Source organism: Barbatula barbatula, assembly GCF_947034865.1.
Source record: "Barbatula barbatula genome assembly, chromosome: 2".
Classification (NCBI taxonomy): Eukaryota; Metazoa; Chordata; class Actinopteri; order Cypriniformes; family Nemacheilidae; genus Barbatula; species Barbatula barbatula.
Window position 1 is genome coordinate 32,098,881 of NC_136767.1, and position 17,588 is coordinate 32,116,468.

The 17,588-nt window shown below is 38.1% G+C and overlaps 4 protein-coding genes across 4 annotated transcripts; 2 read left to right on the top strand and 2 right to left on the bottom strand.

The window, feature by feature from the left end:
* Positions 1-204: 204 nt before the first annotated feature.
* mthfd2 (methylenetetrahydrofolate dehydrogenase (NADP+ dependent) 2, methenyltetrahydrofolate cyclohydrolase) lies at positions 205-5,172 on the bottom strand. Its single transcript, XM_079478325.1, has 8 exons — positions 4,956-5,172; positions 3,389-3,573; positions 2,834-2,956; positions 2,368-2,520; positions 2,127-2,234; positions 1,943-2,035; positions 1,515-1,640; positions 205-1,344 (listed from the first exon to the last, which is right to left on the bottom strand). The coding sequence occupies exons 1-8, from the start codon at positions 5,033-5,035 to the stop codon at positions 1,196-1,198; spliced, it is 1,017 nt and encodes a 338-aa protein (XP_079334451.1). The 5' UTR covers positions 5,036-5,172; the 3' UTR covers positions 205-1,195.
* A 58-nt stretch (positions 5,173-5,230) lies between these two features.
* mob1a (MOB kinase activator 1A) lies at positions 5,231-8,309 on the top strand. The gene is made up of 7 exons (XM_079478337.1): positions 5,231-5,398; positions 5,503-5,723; positions 6,467-6,633; positions 6,705-6,798; positions 6,980-7,113; positions 7,185-7,348; positions 7,470-8,309. The coding sequence occupies exons 2-7, from the start codon at positions 5,710-5,712 to the stop codon at positions 7,545-7,547; spliced, it is 651 nt and encodes a 216-aa protein (XP_079334463.1). The 5' UTR covers positions 5,231-5,398; positions 5,503-5,709; the 3' UTR covers positions 7,548-8,309.
* A 278-nt stretch (positions 8,310-8,587) lies between these two features.
* dguok (deoxyguanosine kinase) lies at positions 8,588-12,608 on the top strand. The gene is made up of 7 exons (XM_079449725.1): positions 8,588-8,911; positions 10,505-10,611; positions 10,765-10,940; positions 11,024-11,171; positions 11,421-11,536; positions 11,643-11,742; positions 12,207-12,608. The coding sequence occupies exons 1-7, from the start codon at positions 8,830-8,832 to the stop codon at positions 12,231-12,233; spliced, it is 756 nt and encodes a 251-aa protein (XP_079305851.1). The 5' UTR covers positions 8,588-8,829; the 3' UTR covers positions 12,234-12,608.
* Positions 12,411-16,786, bottom strand: dnajc25 (DnaJ (Hsp40) homolog, subfamily C, member 25). Its single transcript, XM_079449714.1, has 4 exons — positions 16,168-16,786; positions 14,944-15,096; positions 14,303-14,773; positions 12,411-13,796 (listed from the first exon to the last, which is right to left on the bottom strand). The coding sequence occupies exons 1-4, from the start codon at positions 16,486-16,488 to the stop codon at positions 13,674-13,676; spliced, it is 1,068 nt and encodes a 355-aa protein (XP_079305840.1). The 5' UTR covers positions 16,489-16,786; the 3' UTR covers positions 12,411-13,673.
* Positions 16,787-17,588: the final 802 nt, after the last annotated feature.

Below are 17,588 nucleotides of genomic sequence, written 5' to 3' on the forward strand. Positions count from 1 at the left end.
TAACAAAAAATGAGTTTAATTTTTTTTAACGGATTTATCTAATTTTGGAACCAAATTCTTCATATACACTGTAATGTATAAATAAATTCAATTTTCAGGTATCTTTATTCTGCAAATACTGGAGCATTTGTCGTAAAATAATGCAATTAAATAGTCATATAATCAATATAAAAGCAATTTTAGGTCACTTTTTCTGATTTAGTTACCGGTTGCGCACAAATAGCTCATATTTATGCACTTGACAGTAATAAGAGATAAACAGCCGTATCATTTATAGTGAATTCTATAGTATACTACAGTATTGTCCCATGTGGCATCAGACTCATGACCTTTGCTCTACCATCTGAGGAAGAGCAACACCACATAGAGGTATCAGAATAAAAAGTAAACCTTTAAGTGAGATTTAATATATTACTTAAAATTTATTGTTTTGAAGGCAGCAAGTGTGCAGAAGAAAATTATGATATACATAACAAATCATTGAATACTGTTTATGTAGCTCTAAATACAAACACACACACACACATATTTCTTTAGCACCAACCCAGTCAGCACATCTTATCTATCGAAACATTGCATATTTCTAACAGCTCCATTATCATCATGCACAACCCCAAAGGTCAGATAAAGGGGCAATAAATAAATCAAGGAGGTAATATGTTGTTTGCCACAAACCCCTGTAATAAAAGGTTCTTCGTGGGCCGAGTATGGTAACAGTAGACTTTTTGGTAACATAATAGATAAATAAACAGAGATAATCCAATAAAAGAAGAAGAGTCTTGGCAAAGGTTATTCGAGCGGTTATCTGCTGTGATGACTCAAAGCTATTGACCTGTACTGACCATGTGGCTCACCTCATATTTTACCCTTGTTTAACAATCAATGCCACAAAGACAAACGTGTTTGTCTGACCGCACTAGACACGTGTAACAAATAAATCGCAGAACCCGAACACAGTATAAAACAAAACAGAAAAAGCAAGCAGTCTAAAAATGCATATCTAATTCTCTGCAAAGTAAAGAGAAAATATACAGCAAATATTATTAAAGTAATAATGAATGTATTTAAAAGTCTGAGATAGACGTATGGAGAAAGCACATTCATTTTGTCGAATCATGGCAAACTGTTCATTTTGGAAAAGTGTATAAGGAGTGGAGCGCAGCACGGAGTATAAAGAGAACAGAGAACGAGGACATCAGGAGAACGCTGCCATTCGAATCTGCTGAGAAGGCATCAAAACGGTGTTTTTTGCTGCCTTGATGGTATTTTTCATCAGCATGGCTACAGTCATGGGTCCAACACCGCCTGGAACTGGAGTAATGTAACTAGCCTTCTTTTTAACACCTGCGGAGACGAATGTTAAACATGTTGTCATTAGTGTGCCTAAACTAGAGGGTGTACATCAAATGAGACAACCGTTTAACAAATGAGTTTAATAATCAACTGTTCAATAAATGAATAAATTAATTATTCTATTAACCAAAAATGCCAGGTAGGTATTTCGTGTTCCTTACCCTCAAAGTCCACATCACCAACAAGTTTATCTTTGCCCGTCAAGGGGTCGAATATTCTGTTGATACCAACATCTATGACAGCTGCACCATCTTTGATCATATCAGCAGTGATGAGGTTAGGAATACCTGCAGCGATACAGACAAATAAATCATCTCCAGGTCTTTTCTTAACCTTGCGATGCTTAAAATAGTTCTGTAGACATAAATTCCATCCCTTGCGTGTCATGAAACTGCTGTATTGTAGCTAAAATGTCCACTTTGAGGAAGCTCAACTCAAATCTATTTATAGATTTGATTTGTTATGGGGGTTGAAAAAAACGCTTCATTCTAACAAAACGTACCAAATCGTCATGACAGTATAACAGAAGTGCACATTAAAGAAAGCTTGAATTACAAACAGAAACGTGCAATGCAAAATGAATGTGTACCTGCGGCAGCAACGATGATGTCGGCGATCTTCGTGTGTTGCTGCAGCTGTTCTTTGGGTGTGTAACGGTGAGAGATGGTTACAGTAGCGTCACCTGAAACAAGAGATGAACTGATCTTCTATCTTCTTCACCCAAAAAAAGAGAAAAAAGGTTGACTTGCTTTGTTGCTTTTACTCAAAATCACCTCCTGGTCGTTCATGTCGTCCATCTGTGTGAAGCAGCATTGCAATGGGCATTCCCACATTCTTAGAACGACCGGCCACCACCACGTTCTTGCCTAGTGTCGGTATGCCTGAAGGAAAGGACGACTTCAGTGAGCCAGACACATACAGACACGCCGCAACTAAATACATTCTCGGATTTACTTGAGGAATAGCTATACATGTGCCATACATACAAGGTGTAATAAATAGTGTGTTTTTTACCTGTACGTCTGATGATTTCCCAAACCCCCCACGGGGTGGCGGGCAATACAGTCGACTGGTCCAGACACATGCGACCAACGTTGACCACATGGAAGCCATCAACGTCTTTTCCTGGACATACGGCGTTACATACACGACGCTCATTGATGTGATCTGTGTGTGAGAGACGACAACGTAAAACACGCATAAAAGCATCAGTAATTGACAATATTGAAAGCATCTTTACACTTGATATTGCTTAAAGGGACACTTCCACCAAAAATGAAAATTCATAATTTATTGCGGGACTTTCTTTCTTTTGCAGAACACAAAGATACGTGGAAGAATGTTGCATTGAATTCTGTTGATGTATGAACCACTGAGTCAGTTCTCAGAATATGACAAATATTTTATTTTGGGGTGAACTATCCCTTTAAGAAATATGTCAATCATAATAAATGTGACATGAAGTCAAGTAAACACGCACCAGGAAGAGGCAGCTGTACCAGAAGACCATCTACTCTGTGGTCTGAGTTGAGTTTGTTGATCAGTTCAATCAGTTCGTCCTCACTGATACTAGAAGGTTTCAAGATGGTCTCGCTGCTAATACCTACAGAGCAAGAGACGAAGTCATACAGCAGACAAATTAACATTTGATCTACAGATGTGTATTTATAGGAAAGTATGAACACCAGTAAGGGCGTGTGGAGATGTGAATAGTGTCACGTACATGCTACACACTTAAATCTACTCATACAGCAAACTCCCCCCCCCAAGTGTGTCAATGTCTTACACGGACAAAAAGATATTTGGAAGAATATTCCATTGTATTCTGCACACAAAAGCACACTCTTTACAGTAAGTCATGAGGCCAGTTTAACAATATACAAAAACTCTAGACTGACCAAAAATAGCACATCAAAACTCTTATTTTAGCTTTATTAATGCAGTCAAACTTTGCCTAGATGACACACCAATCTCTTCATATTTCATAAATCATGATGAATTCAGACACAGGTGAGAATGCATTGGGGGTTCTTACCGACATCGGCCGCGGCTCGTGTCTTGTTGAGAACATAAGAGTGACTGGCCGGATCGTCACCCACTAACACAACGCTCAGGTAAGGCCGTCGGTTTCCAGCAGCGACCCACTCGTCCACATCAGAACGGACTTCATTACGGATCTGACGCGCCAGCTTCCGGCCCGAGATCACCACTGCATCCGGTCTGCAAAATAAAAGGTATGGTGGGTTCACTCTGAATTTATTATTGTGGAAAACGGAAATCAACATGTATACGACCCCTATAACTGACTGGCTACAAGTAGGCAAAAAACCTATCACGGTTTCACAGTGTTACGGTATTGCTATTGCTACACGAAAATGTGTTATTTCCAAACCTCAGCGTGTACAATAAAACTACTTATTAACTGAACACAATACATTTCATTTTGAACATGCATGTCAGGTACAAATAAAGCCTTAAAATAACAATATTCTTTAAAAAAAAATCATATATATAAGACAGCAAACACAGAATCTCATGATTTAATTATTTACTACGGAACGGTATCACAGACATTTTTAGTGGTTTTGATACCTTAATTCTATTGAAACCTCTGTATACCTTGAAACCGGTATTTGGCCCATGCCTGGCTACAAGACTGCTGTGGTGCTGTGCAGTCTTTTTTTATCATATTCACAAAGCCAGGACAATGTACCAATTGTTTTACACACGGAGAACAGACAAATGATCTGCAAACATTCAAAATATTGTTTGTTTGGGTGTTAAATAAAATTTTCAACAGCGTTTCTCAGACTTCCTCTATAATGCTAAATCGATGTGCTTTTTTGAAGCATTACAAAAGTGGAGATCATCCACTGGAATTATAACGACAATGAGCATATAGGTAGTTCATTAAAAATAATTATGTGTGTAATCAGCTTAATAACTGTAATCTGGGATAGCACGAAAGTGAGATCGAATTTTCATTTTAGGTTGTTCTGTTCCTTTAAAACCGAAGCCGTTTAACCTCACTGCGCAGATCCATCGGCTCATGACGTCAGAATATCACGATTGCAGCCTTCTTCGACCGGCCTCGAGTCGCTCTCGCGGTACTTTGAGGTCAAGTGTCTGCGCAGCGTTGCGTGATGTCGAGAGTTCCACACCAATACTCGGTTGTGTCAGATACACGCGATCGAACCGGTAGTTTAACATTATTGTCTACATTTAAACGATCACGCAAAATAATCGCAGACTGAGACAGCGAGATGACAAACAGGGCGTTTCTGAAAGCCTGACGCTAGTCGCGTGCAAGCGGTCTGCGCGATTACATCAGCCACGGGAGCGCGTGCGTTACCGTTCAATCGAGGCTTAAAGCGGATTTCTTGCGTTACATAATAATCACAATAGTCATTAACAATTAAAGTTATGGCGGGTTAATGAAGACACGCGGGATTTACAACGTTACAACTGGCGTGTCACTGGTCGGCTTATTCCGAAACACATGACAACCGGTTTAACAACATCACACGTTACACGGCGCTTTAAAGAACAACCTAGTTTCTATTTCTTCAGTTAACCTGCTTACGAGAAACACTTGACGTTACCTTGAAGCCGACACGTGAATACTGCACGACTGATGCTGAGAATACCGACAGAGTTTCCGCAGCGCTCGGAAAGCAGCCATTATGTGTAATATAAATAAAACAAATGCTTAAAACTAAAACGACAAATGAATACAACTGCAAATAGAGCAGATAGATGTGCACACAGACACACCAACATCTGGTGGGAGTTTTAACCCCTCGAAGGGTTTACGTCACTACGTGGGCGTGTCCACATATGCGCCTTTATAAATTAGCCCTACCCTTATTAATTTATCGCTTAAATACATTATCAATGTCGTTGTATGGTGTGTCTATTCTTTTCACTTGTTGTGTGAGAGTTGAAAAGAGTTTTAAAAAAATACTTTAATACATCGCGCATGCGCAGTTATTCGAGCGAACTGCCAAGACAGCGCCGGGGAACCGTCAATCCACAATAACTACAGGTTTACAAAATAACATAACTAGTGTTTGGTGATTATAATATAATATCCAACAATGATCATAATATGGGCATTGATTTTACCCGCTTGTATTCTTTTGGCTACAGTACAGCGCGGCTACGGCAGCCAATCACAGACGCTTCCTGAGAAAGCGAGTCCGGATAAACTCCGCCCATAATTTATTCTTCAGGCTGCAAAATCTACAACTTGAAATAACTCTTTACGTTTAATGTTTATGGCATTTGAAAGTTAACTGTATCTCGGATTAGCCTACACTTTCGCATTCTAGCTGTTTTTGGAGAACAGACCCGGACATGAGTTTCTTATTGTGAGTATTTTAGTCGGCTAACTTTTTTTGCACGCAGTTTCTCGTCACAATCGTTTTTCGCGACGTGTCAATAACGTGCTGTTAATTTCTGACAACGGTATGAATATCAATCAAAGTTCATCAAGTAAAGTTAAAGTAACGCACATTTATTCGGTCCGAAAACGTAACGTTCATCCAGCAGCAGCACTTCCGGTTGACATTTTCATGTGTTGAGGACTGTGATGTAAACATATCTCATATAAGATATCTCATATTCAATGCACTGTATGAAATGGGGTTCAAGAAAGCTTTTACTTTTTTAAGGACCATTACGAACAAACTTTAATTACTTTACAAAGTTTGGAAAAGTAATATGACGTATCAAGCATTTGATCAAATGGCCCTGCGCGATGGTTAAACTATATTTTTAATTTAAAGTTTTAAAACAACATATGTTTAATCTTCTTCATTTGCTGCTGATATTTTGGGGATTTTCATTTTGTCGCTTGCCTCAGTTTACATTCATAGATACACATTCAAAAGCAAAAAGAGCAAAACCTTATTCAAGTTTAGAAAACTTGATCCGTTTTCAAATTATTTTATACTTAAGTGACCTGGAATATTGTTTAATATTGTCAAAACATCTTTTAATATGTCAAAATATGGTTTGTATTTTATTCAAGCATTTAAAAAAATGAAACTCGAACAACTTTGTGTTTGCAGACCAAAACGATGTGGTAAAATACATTGACTTTGTCTTTTAGTGGAAGTCGTTCATCAAAGACGTTCAAGCCGAAGAAAAATATCCCAGAGGGCTCTCATCAATATGAGCTGCTCAAGCACGCCGAGGCCACGTTAGGAAGCGGAAACCTCCGGGCTGCCGTGATGTTACCGGATGGAGAAGACCTCAACGAATGGATCGCAGTCAACAGTGCGTTTGTGGATGTAATACTTCGTACATCAGTGGAATATGCGCTAATTGTCCTCTGTTTATGTTTTTAGCCGTGGACTTCTTCAACCAGATCAACATGCTGTATGGCACCATTACTGAATTCTGCACAGAAGTCAGCTGCTCTGTGATGTCTGCGGGGCCCAGGTCAACAAACACCTTCATGTTTACCATCCCTGTTTGATCATGGAGTTGAGCAGTTGTTGACCACAAGAGTGCTTTGAACTATGAATGAAATGTCTTTTGTTTAGGTTTTATTCAATAACAGCATGCTTTTAGTTTGCATTTTATATTAAAGGTAACCATACTCTTCCCTTTACGCCCATAGATATGAATATCATTGGGCAGATGGCACCAACATCAAGAAACCCATCAAGTGTTCTGCCCCCAAGTACATTGACTACCTGATGACCTGGGTTCAAGATCAGCTGGATGATGAAACCCTGTTTCCATCCAAGATTGGTTTGTTTGACTCCCATTCAGCCGCCTGAAGAACTTGTGCTGTTTAAACAATACTTTATCTCTCTTTCCAGGTGTTCCTTTTCCAAAGAACTTCATGTCAGTGGCTAAGACTATCCTGAAGCGTCTGTTCAGAGTCTACGCTCATATTTACCACCAGCATTTTGACTCGGTTATGCAGCTTCAGGAGGAAGCCCACCTTAACACCTCCTTCAAGCATTTCATCTTCTTTGTGCAGGTAAGTCCATGAACATGCGCATGTAAAACGGCGATTCAGACCTTGACACGTAACATGACATCAAGAGTCAAGTTTTAGTTTTGTTTTCTTTTTATCTGTGACTTTTAATGACCCTCTTTAGGAGTTCAATCTCATTGATCGCAGAGAGCTGGCACCTCTTCAGGACCTTATTGAGAAACTGGGAAGCAAGGACAGATAGACCCTGACAACATCACCATATCAGTCACACTTTCTGCAGTCCGAGCACTCCTGAAGACCACTTCTTTCTTTTTTCTTGTCTGTTTTTTAACTCTGCATTGCGGTTTGTGCACGACACTGATTGTCTTTGCAACATCCAAGCAATGCTTCATTGAAGCGTCATCCTGAAAACTTGCTGTTTGTGTATAAAGTATTTTTTTTCAGTATTACACTGTACGTCGTGATTTGTTTTAGCTCTTTTAATGGACTGGGAAATGAAATCAGAATTAAAGTACACAAAAAATACCATGTCTTCATGTTTTTAAATGTGCTAAAAAGGGTAAGATCTATTCGGGACTATTTTTATAAGATTGCATTCCATTTTTATTTTATATTGTTTTCCTTGTTTTATTCAAATCTTAATAGTAATGTTTCATTGTTGTCACTGTTTCTGTGTGATCATAATTTTCAAGACCTGTATTTGGATTTTAAAGAAAAAATTTGTAGCTTAGAACTTATATGTATAGGTTTGTTTACATTTCTTCATTTAGCAGACACTTTTATCTTAAGTGATTTACAAATGTAGGAGCATTTATCATTTTGCCTTTAGAGCCAACAATAAAAACATTTATCATATTAAATTGCTTATTTATTTTTGGACATTTAGTAACAAATCTAGCCTGTATTTAACATGAACACGATCACAATATTACCTTTCTTATATCGTGTCCCTTTTCCTTGTTCGATTTAACAGATGAAGCTGATTCATTTTATGAAGGATCGCAATATGGAAGTCTAAAACCAGATTTGTTTTGAGGAGCATCTCTTGTAAATATTCAGAAAAAAGTTGATATACATTCCAGTCTCAGAGATAAAGTTTAATGTTAAAATGAAGGTGAAATTAAGGTTTCTGACAACCAATAGCATTTATATTGCGTTTTAGGGTTTTTTGTTTGATCCAAAAAACAAGCATTATTATTTAAAAACGTTTGAACTGGATTTGTCGTTATTTTATTTTGGGAATTTTAATTTATATATCCAGGACAGTGGAAACGGACGGATGTGTGTGTGGCGATTTCGAAAGCTCACAGAATGGGAGGAAAGTATACTCTTATTTTGAAATTACGCCATTCAACCGGAAGTGCGCTTGCTGCCGATCAGTTCTGTGCACAAATACAATGTGCGTTTATGTATAAAAAATATTGTAGTTTCGAAGAGTTTATAGACGAACCTTATAGATTTGACATTAAACACATTTTATTGCATATACACATGAATGCATTTAACATCTGTTTTATATCACGATGATGCTTATGAGGACGATAGGACGCTTTTTCTCCAGCTCCGTGCAGCCAATAAAGCGAGTTTCCATAGAGGGAAATATTGGTATGTTAATTTGGTGTTAACGTAATTTTATTACATTATGAATTCCTATTTTTTAGGTCGAATATTTGTATCACTATATTGTCAATAGTGATGTAACGATTCAGCTCGCGATTTTCTGATCTCGCGATGCGATTTAATTCACGATTTTTACAGAATGAGTTAAGGCAAATAAAAGATGAACAACTGCCCTTTTATTATTTCTCTAATGTTGCGCATTGTTGTATTTTATGTCAGATAACTAAATTGCAGTTTTGAAGCAAAACAATTAACTTTACAAAAGTCTCTTTAATATAAACAAACTAACACTTTGTCTGTGCTTAAGATTTTTTTTAAATATTTGCATATTCACATTTACCAAATTTGCAGAAAAAAACATTTCAAAACACGAACTGCGATTATTTTAACGTATCGACCGATCTGAATCGTCACATATTATAATCGATTTTCCACCGGCTCACGGTGAATCGTTTCATCACTAAGTTTGACTATATCATCGGTAAACTGGGTTTATTTTCGTTAAGCTCGCACATGTTTACATATTTTCGGTTTCTGATATGTCTGTGGGCGGAGTTTATTTGCATATTCATGAGTTTCCACCGTGAAACTTTTTTTAATTAAAGTAACGTTACAGAAGTGTACAACATTTATACGAACATATACAACTGTTTCCACATTGAAACATACTAGTACATTACTCTTCAAAATACGTCAGTTAGACCAGGGGTCTTCAAACTAGAATATGCCCAACCTATCGCGAGGGACCCCCTTTCTAAAATACGTTTTTTGTATAAAGAAGCATTTAAACTGTCAGACAAATAATAAGTGTGATATTATAAAGACAAGTATTGTTCGAAGAAGTTAAACTGGAAGAATCTTCAGTATAGAGTTTTACAAACATTTTCCGGGGACCCCTTTAACCATTCTGGAGCCCCCCTGGGGCCCTAGTTTTTTTATTTTTGTATTCAGGTACTGAATGAATGATCAGATCTTTGAGCTTGGAGAAGATGTCAGATATTCTTCAACAACATGACAAAAAAATCTGAACCATTTTTTTTTTGAAGAGTTTGGTTCCAAAATATGAGAACTCACAATATATATATAATGTTTTTGTGTTATTATGGCCTTAATCAAAACCAACCAACTGTGGTTTGATTTATATTAATAGTCATAATAGTATATAATAATAAAAAAACATCTCATTTTGGCACCAAACTCTTCATTTGATAACTTTCAGTGTTGTCACATTAAATTCTGTTTTCGGCAAAGCTTCTCGAGGTCTCGCCCAGTCGACAGCACCGAACTAGATCACTGCTATTCTGAGTTCTTATTGAAAGATACTTCATTATTCCGTCCATTCACTTCAAAAACATTTGTATTATATATAAACGTTAGCTTTTTTATGTTTGAACCATAATAATTTTGTCTGCAAAACAATGTCAGACATTTAAGCAAGTCTTCAGATGTAACGTCAGTGACCTCAGTAATGTATATTTGATCTTAAAATGTGATCTTAAAACGATCATCTGTCTATTATCAGACGCATACGGTATTAGCGTGATAGTAATAAGTGTGTGTCTTTGTGAACGTGTCAAGCGGTGGGGAAGTCAACATTTGCGCGACTGCTACAGAATGCCAGACCGGACTGGGAGGTGACATCAGAACCCATCAGCAAATGGCAAAGCGTGGATCACATGTCTCAGGTCAGTCTACTACAGCAGTCACACACATCTCTGGAACATGCATATTGTCAATGCTGGTATGTTGTGGCACCCCTAATTCATAGTGCTGTTAAGTTGTTTTACTTTCTGTGACATGTACAAAGAATTGCACCGTCATTGTCTGGTCCCCTGCAGTCAAGCAGCAACCTGTTACAGATGATGTATCAGGATCCAAAGCGCTGGTCGTACACCTTCCAGACCTTCTCATGCATGAGTCGCCTGCGGACCCACCTGGAACCTCCGTCTGCCAGATTACTGGAGTCCAGAGGAACACCGGTACAGGTGTATGAACGCTCAGTCTACAGCGACAGGTGATTCTACAGAGCTGTTTTAATCCAGCACCAGATTCATCTTCATCCCTGTTAGTAACCGATTGTGTCTGTTCCTCTGTCAGGTACATCTTTGCTTTAAACATGTTCGAGCTGGGCTGCATAAACTCAACAGAGTGGGCCGTGTATCAGGATTGGCATTCCTTTCTTGTTGAGCAGTTTGGTCATCAGATGCAAGTGGAAGGCATCATATATCTCCGAGCATCTCCACAGGTCTGCACACAGACAGTTCTGGTCCTGCTGTTTGTTCTACAGAACTGCAGCCATGCCAAAAACATAAACTGTAATATGTCTTGATATGTTATGCACAGCCAGGCCTTGTTTGTCCCAGAGGAGACAATGTAAGATGAGCATTATTTCCTAGCAACATCAATTCCCAGTAAACACATTACATAAAAGCGAATGTCACATGTGAAGTGTAATTGCGTGTGTATAGCTGAATGGTGATGCTGTATTCTTCAGACGTGCATGGCCAGGTTAGGGCGACGGGGCAGGACAGAGGAACAGGGCATTCGGCTGGATTACCTGGAGAAACTTCACACGAGACATGAAAACTGGCTTATCAACAAAACTACCAAGTGAGTCCTCATATCGTGTCCTTTATTTTATTCTTGTCGAGGTTCACAACGTCTTTCGTTTATTTGAAGATTACAGCATCTGTGTTGATGGTTTCATGTTCTTCAGGGTTCATTTTGAGCACCTGGAGAAGGTTCCTGTGTTGGTTTTAGATGTCCGGGCGGAGTTTGAAAAGGATCCTAGTGCACAGGCCAAGCTTCTGACAGAGGTGCAGTCGATCTTTCTCACATCTCTTCACACTGTCTGTGAAAATCATGAGATTATGAATTAGGTCTCGTGATCTAATTTTGAGATATTGTGCATCAAAGTCATTTCAGTTTTTGACATGACTCACACAATATTAAAGATATAAAGGTTATAATTTGTAATACAGTATGTAGAAAAAGCAAATCACAAAAGAAATGACTAGCTGGGCTTTCACACACAGGCACACATTTGTATGGAGTTTAAAAGGCTTTGTGGATTTTTGACTCGAAATGAATAACATTACTGTGTTAGTTATTTTGTTCTCTTGCCTAGAATGCAAATTTGTATAAATCACAGAGCAGATCCATGAACTTTTTTAATTAATAAACTTTGTAACATGACTGACTTGAAGCTTTTTCTTTGTGATAATGTTAATTTCTAATGTATCGGTGGTAAAATACCTAAACTGTTTTTTTCTTCATTTAGGTTGAAACATTTTTCAGCGGATTATAAAAGAGACCCTTTCATTGATGGACCATTTTTTCATGGTGGAGTGTGTGCGAGCCCTGAGATCTGAACCTTAGATCTTTTTCCATTTGACCGCATCACTGATCCAAAGTTCAAATATCTGAATGTGAACCGTCCGTTTACAGAAGAGAACAGAAACACAAGCACGTTCAATGACTGTTTACTCCAGAAATCTATTTTATTTATAGAAATGCATTGATAGATTCTGAAAAATGGTTCTGTAACTCATACGCTATAAATACAGTTTTAAAACATTTGCGCGTCAAATGATAAGGGATCATAATATGTGTTTATTTGTATATGTTTGTATTATTTTTAGCACAAGAGATTAAAGAACTGCATTGGTTGTGTGCAACAGTTAAACCAATAGTCTGGTGATCAATCTCTGGGTATGTTTACCATGACGTAAACAATTGGGTGTATTATATTTACTCCATTATATCAATGCCATGAGATTCTAATGTGGTTATAAACCTGCATGCGACTTTCTTCAGTGAAACACAAAAGAAGATACTTTGAGAAATGCCTCTGTGGTTTTGTGTTCATACAAGTCAAGTGTTGTTTGGTTATAAACATTCTTCAAAATATATTTTGTGTTCTGAAATAATATAAACTGATATAGGTGAACAAATGATAAAAGAATTTTCATTTTTGGGTGAAGGATCACTTTAAAGGGGAGAGAAAGAGAATCAACAACGAAGCAAAGTCAGACTCACAAACCTGTATAATATAGATTTTAATAACATTGTCAGGCAGATAAATCAATACAGGGGTAGAATAAATAAAACAACTACATTTGTTTCTCAAGGCATTGACAGAAGGCTCAGTCACGAGTCCCTCTGGGACAGATCTCATCTTTGTGCATTTGTGGTTAATCTCCCAACACAATATAAAGGTTTATTATTGCATCTCATCCGCTCTTGCTGGTCACGTCTACATTCATGACATCATTGGCTCTGGTATACTCGTGTACAAAGAACGTATGCTGTAACAATCCTGCTAACCAAAACAACATCTATCCATTAAAATCCTTTCATAATACTGAGCTTTAACAAACCACCGGAGCCTGTAACTCAACAGCTCTATATGACTTTTATCATTGCACATTGAGATTACGACTCTCAAGAGCTGATGATGTTAACAAAATTACACAGTATTTGGGAGAAGCAGTTTGCTGTGACACTTTTGTTCGTGTCCAGACAGCTTCTGCTTAAACAAGCCACAAGTTAAGCGAGTCGTTTTATTTATTCCACGATTCAAGACATGAATCAGCAACCTGTCAAATGGCCCTCATTTGATATCATGTGAAAAGGCATGTGCACACTGAAGTCTCATGCACGGTGTAAACAAGAGCGCAGAGCCGCGTGTGTTCAGCTCGTTTTTCTGGACGTCCATGTGTGGCGACACCTGCCACAGAGTGTGAGGTCAATCGTCAGCGAACGTGAGACGTCCGGGTCCTTCGCTCTTCATCCAGCGTCTGTAGCGTTTCCACCTGGAGTCTGTGGCCATCTTCAACTTCATCTCTTCCTCCTGCTCCACTCTGTACACCTGAAACGCGCACACACACACACACCATGAACGGTCAGATCAGATAAACACAAACATACTGAAAACTACAGAGACTTAAAAAGATCTGACAGACATCGGAACAAATCAAAGCTCGGTGGATCATACAGCCGGCCAATCAAACAGCTGGCAAGATCAGACATAGGTAGGGATAAGATTGACAGAGAGCTGGAGCGATCAGACAGAACAGCCGGACTGACAGATCGGACAGACGTGACAGATCAGAAAAGAAAGTGGGACAGATCAGACAAACAGTAGGAAAGACCAGACAAATATGGATTGGACATACATCAGGGCAGTTCTGGTTTCATGAGGCACATCACATTAGTTCAACATTTCTGTATATTCATATTCTTACATTAAATACTATTCCCAATTCATCCAGTAAACGATCAAATTTTCTTATTGGAAATTCTGATTCATACATTTCAAAACACCTTCAAATGTATTTTGATTAGAAGCAAGTAAAAGTCTCCATATAAACTGACCTCATACTTGTCTTTGACCCAGAGCTCTTTCTGTAAAAACTCCTCTATCTGGTTGTTGTCCAGACTGTCGAACTGAGACTGTGACATCTTCATGTACCGACGGATCAGGTAAAGTTTCTCCTGCTCGCCGTACTCCTCCCGGCAGAGCGTAAAATGATAAAACCACGAGCAGTACCACGCAACGTAAACACACAGGTGATAAGGAAATAAGATGATTTTACACATGAGAATGTCAGAGATGTTGGGCTTCTGATAGCCTCCTTTGATGTCGATCTTGTTCTTGATAATGTCTCTGATGATCTGCTCCTCTTCCTCACGGATCTCCTCTTTGGATCGCCGGTTCTTACCCTTCTCTTTGTTTCGGTTCAGCAGACCCTGTTGTTTGGCTAGTTCAGTTGCTTGGATGCGATACTTGGGAACCGTCATCAGGTAGTTGATGGCCTCTGTGTAGCTACTCCACCAACTGTAATACTGACACAAAAATGTGGAAAGTTACAAGGTCAGCTCAGGTTTAACAAACCACATAGAAACAGCATACAAATCTTTATAACCGTGCAATAATGCGGCAGGTTTTTGTTGTGTCTATTATTAATAACATCAATTTATTGTGCCTTATAGTTTTTATTGAGAGCGGTTCTTACCTGAAACAACGAGATTGCACAGACGGTCACGAGAATCACTATCCGAACATCCACTTTAGGAGCAAGTCTTCTCCTGTAGTATGTGTAGTAGTGACTGTAATATTCCTCTGGATGGTCCAGCATGTAATCATAGTCCTTACGTGATTCTTCATCCTGAAAAATACAAGGATTACCCATAACTTTCAGCTGGAACACTCAACTGTGATTGGTCAATTCACAGCATTCTGTTGTCTCTTCTGATGACACCAGGAGCTACTGTGACCACTTTATTAGAGTTACAACTTTCCCTTATAGGTCTGGAAGAACCTGGAAGAAGGATATTTTCTTGGACCAAAAATTACTGAAACATTAGAACCACTTATTTAAAGTTCCCAATTCAACCTAAAGTTGAAGAAATCCATTTTAAGATTTTAAATATCATCTGCCCATCTGGCGAGTTCCTAAAGAATAGATTTCAATTTGAAATTATAAATTGCAATTTATTTCCAGAAAATACAGAACATAATATTTTCTTTAATTGCAAATATTCTAGTGCGTTCTGGGGAAAATTCCAAGTATGGTAGAAGTGATCTTTCCTTTACTGAGATCAAGTATGGAAACTATGAAGGAGATGGTCAAAATGTTTTTTGATTAACTATTTACTTTTGCCAGCAAAAAAGTTTGTTCACAAATGTAGGTTTTCAAATCCCCACGTTTGTTGAATTTAAAATTGATTTAAGACAATACATAAAAGCTCTACCAAAAACAAACAGTAAGAAAGCTAAAATCTTATTGATCTATTTGATAAATATAATTTATTATGCCATTTTCCCAATAATACGGTGCTTATTCAAAATGTTAAATATTTCTTAATTTTTTGTTTGTTTGTTTATTTCTTTTATTTTACACACACACACGCAAAATTATAGCTATACATATAAATATTTAGCTATACGAATAAAATTGTAACAATATAGCTATATAAATATAGTATTTTGTTGTTGTTGTCTTATTTGTCTATTCTGAAATTGTTGAATTTACATTGTCACATGATTTTCAATGTCACATGTCAGTTTATGATGTAAATCTGCATTTTTTGTTACATTTAAATAAAAAACCATTGAAGTGACAACTGAAACGGAAGTCATTAGCAGGAAACAGGATCTAAGTTTTATCTGTGTGGTGACAGACCGTCTGAGGTTTAAACCCAAAAGCTTCAGCCAGTGACCCATTGAGTCTGTTTACCTTCAGAGTTTCGTAGGCGGTCGCGATCAGCAGGAACTTCTCATGAGCGGACTCTCGGCTCTCGTCGGCCCCGACGGGCTGATATTTGTCCGGGTGAAACCTCCGGGCCAGCTGTCGGTACGCGCGTCCGATCTCCGCTTTGCCGGCGTCGCGAGACACGCTGAGCACGTCATAGCAGCTCTGGGTCCCGCAGTACAGCCCTTCAATGAGCGCGGACGCTGCAGTCACGAGAAACACCAGCACGAGAACAACACAGACCCACGCATTGCGTGTCAGCGCTGCGAGAGCGGCCATGTCGCGCTCTGATGCGGCCGGTGTCATGGACGCGCTATGATGACGCAATGAACACGTGTTCGCACAGGACTTTTACGTGACTTTCGGGAGAAGCGAGTCGTGTATCATTAGAGATCTTAATAATAATTGTTCCGTTTTTCTATTTTTGTATTACGTTTGATTTAAACCTCTAGTTTGACATATTTCATATATTTGTACTATTCAATGTTTGCCAGTAACGTTATTATTAACTGACGAGCTCCTGTCCTGAACATTTAAGCTCCAGCCCCAATCAAACACACCGGAAGCAGCTGTGTGGAGGGTTGCCTGATAATTAAAAACACGTGCCCGTTTAGAAAGATTTCCAATATTTGACACCCGGTGCACTACTTTATAAGTTATTAAACGACAATTCAGTTCTATTAAATTGATTTAAAATTCATTTACACTCACCAAAGACACCGTGGAAGAAAGACGGAAAAAATCATTAGGGGATTTTAATAACTTGTATTTTACACACTATTCCAAAAATGTGTTTCTTATATTGTTTAAATCCATTTAGCTATTGAAATAACCGATCCTACACAGTTAATGTGGATTTTAAATATGTTTTGTCATTGTTTAACATTATTTGAAGAGTTTGGTTCCAAAACTCCAGTTTTGTATTGTGCATCCATCAATCCAGCTGCAGTTGGTTGGTTTTGATTTCAGGCATAATAACTCAGAAAATACAGCTCGCTAACACAATAAAAACATGTTAACATTACAAAAACATGATTTTTGATTTTCTTTTAAACATTTTGGAACCAAACTCTTCATTTATTCCAAAAGGCAAATTGAAATCCTCATAAATTAAAAATTTCACATATATCACATAATAACTCGTATATATGATAACTCCTTATGCACACAACATTATTTCCACATTGTGCACTTAATATAATTAATATCTAGTTCTGATAATTGGCCCAAATATTTTCCACAATTCCAAAATTCACGTCGACTGTGTGACGCGCTTCCATACAAATGAACTGAAAACATTAAGTCACAACGTGAAGAGAGAGAAAGCACACTTAATGAAAACTCCTTCGAGAAGAAAAAGCGTCACGAAGCGACACAACTGATGGGGTCAGTGTTCAAATGCAGGT

What these genes read in the sequence shown, in the direction of transcription:
- mthfd2 (XM_079478325.1), bottom strand. Translation starts at nt 5,035, where the DNA reads ATGGCTGCTTTCCGAGCGCTGCGGAAACTCTGTCGGTATTCTCAGCAT. An exon ending in GGAAATCATCAGACGTACAG is followed by an intron (nt 2,235 to 2,367) that starts GTAAAAAACACA and finishes CCTTTCCTTCAG; the next exon opens with GCATACCGACACTAGGCAAG. An exon ending in ACGACATGAACGACCAGGAG is followed by an intron (nt 2,036 to 2,126) that starts GTGATTTTGAGT and finishes CTCTTGTTTCAG; the next exon opens with GTGACGCTACTGTAACCATC.
- mob1a (XM_079478337.1), top strand. An exon ending in GTGATGTCTGCGGGGCCCAG is followed by an intron (nt 6,799 to 6,979) that starts GTCAACAAACAC and finishes TTACGCCCATAG; the next exon opens with ATATGAATATCATTGGGCAG. An exon ending in ATTTCATCTTCTTTGTGCAG is followed by an intron (nt 7,349 to 7,469) that starts GTAAGTCCATGA and finishes GACCCTCTTTAG; the next exon opens with GAGTTCAATCTCATTGATCG.
- dguok (XM_079449725.1), top strand. Translation starts at nt 8,830, where the DNA reads ATGATGCTTATGAGGACGATAGGACGCTTTTTCTCCAGCTCCGTGCAG. An exon ending in CGCTCAGTCTACAGCGACAG is followed by an intron (nt 10,941 to 11,023) that starts GTGATTCTACAG and finishes TTCCTCTGTCAG; the next exon opens with GTACATCTTTGCTTTAAACA. An exon ending in AGGCCAAGCTTCTGACAGAG is followed by an intron (nt 11,743 to 12,206) that starts GTGCAGTCGATC and finishes TTCTTCATTTAG; the next exon opens with GTTGAAACATTTTTCAGCGG.
- dnajc25 (XM_079449714.1), bottom strand. Translation starts at nt 16,488, where the DNA reads ATGACACCGGCCGCATCAGAGCGCGACATGGCCGCTCTCGCAGCGCTG. An exon ending in GTGCAATCTCGTTGTTTCAG is followed by an intron (nt 14,774 to 14,943) that starts GTAAGAACCGCT and finishes TTTTTGTGTCAG; the next exon opens with TATTACAGTTGGTGGAGTAG. An exon ending in GGGTCAAAGACAAGTATGAG is followed by an intron (nt 13,797 to 14,302) that starts GTCAGTTTATAT and finishes TGCGCGTTTCAG; the next exon opens with GTGTACAGAGTGGAGCAGGA.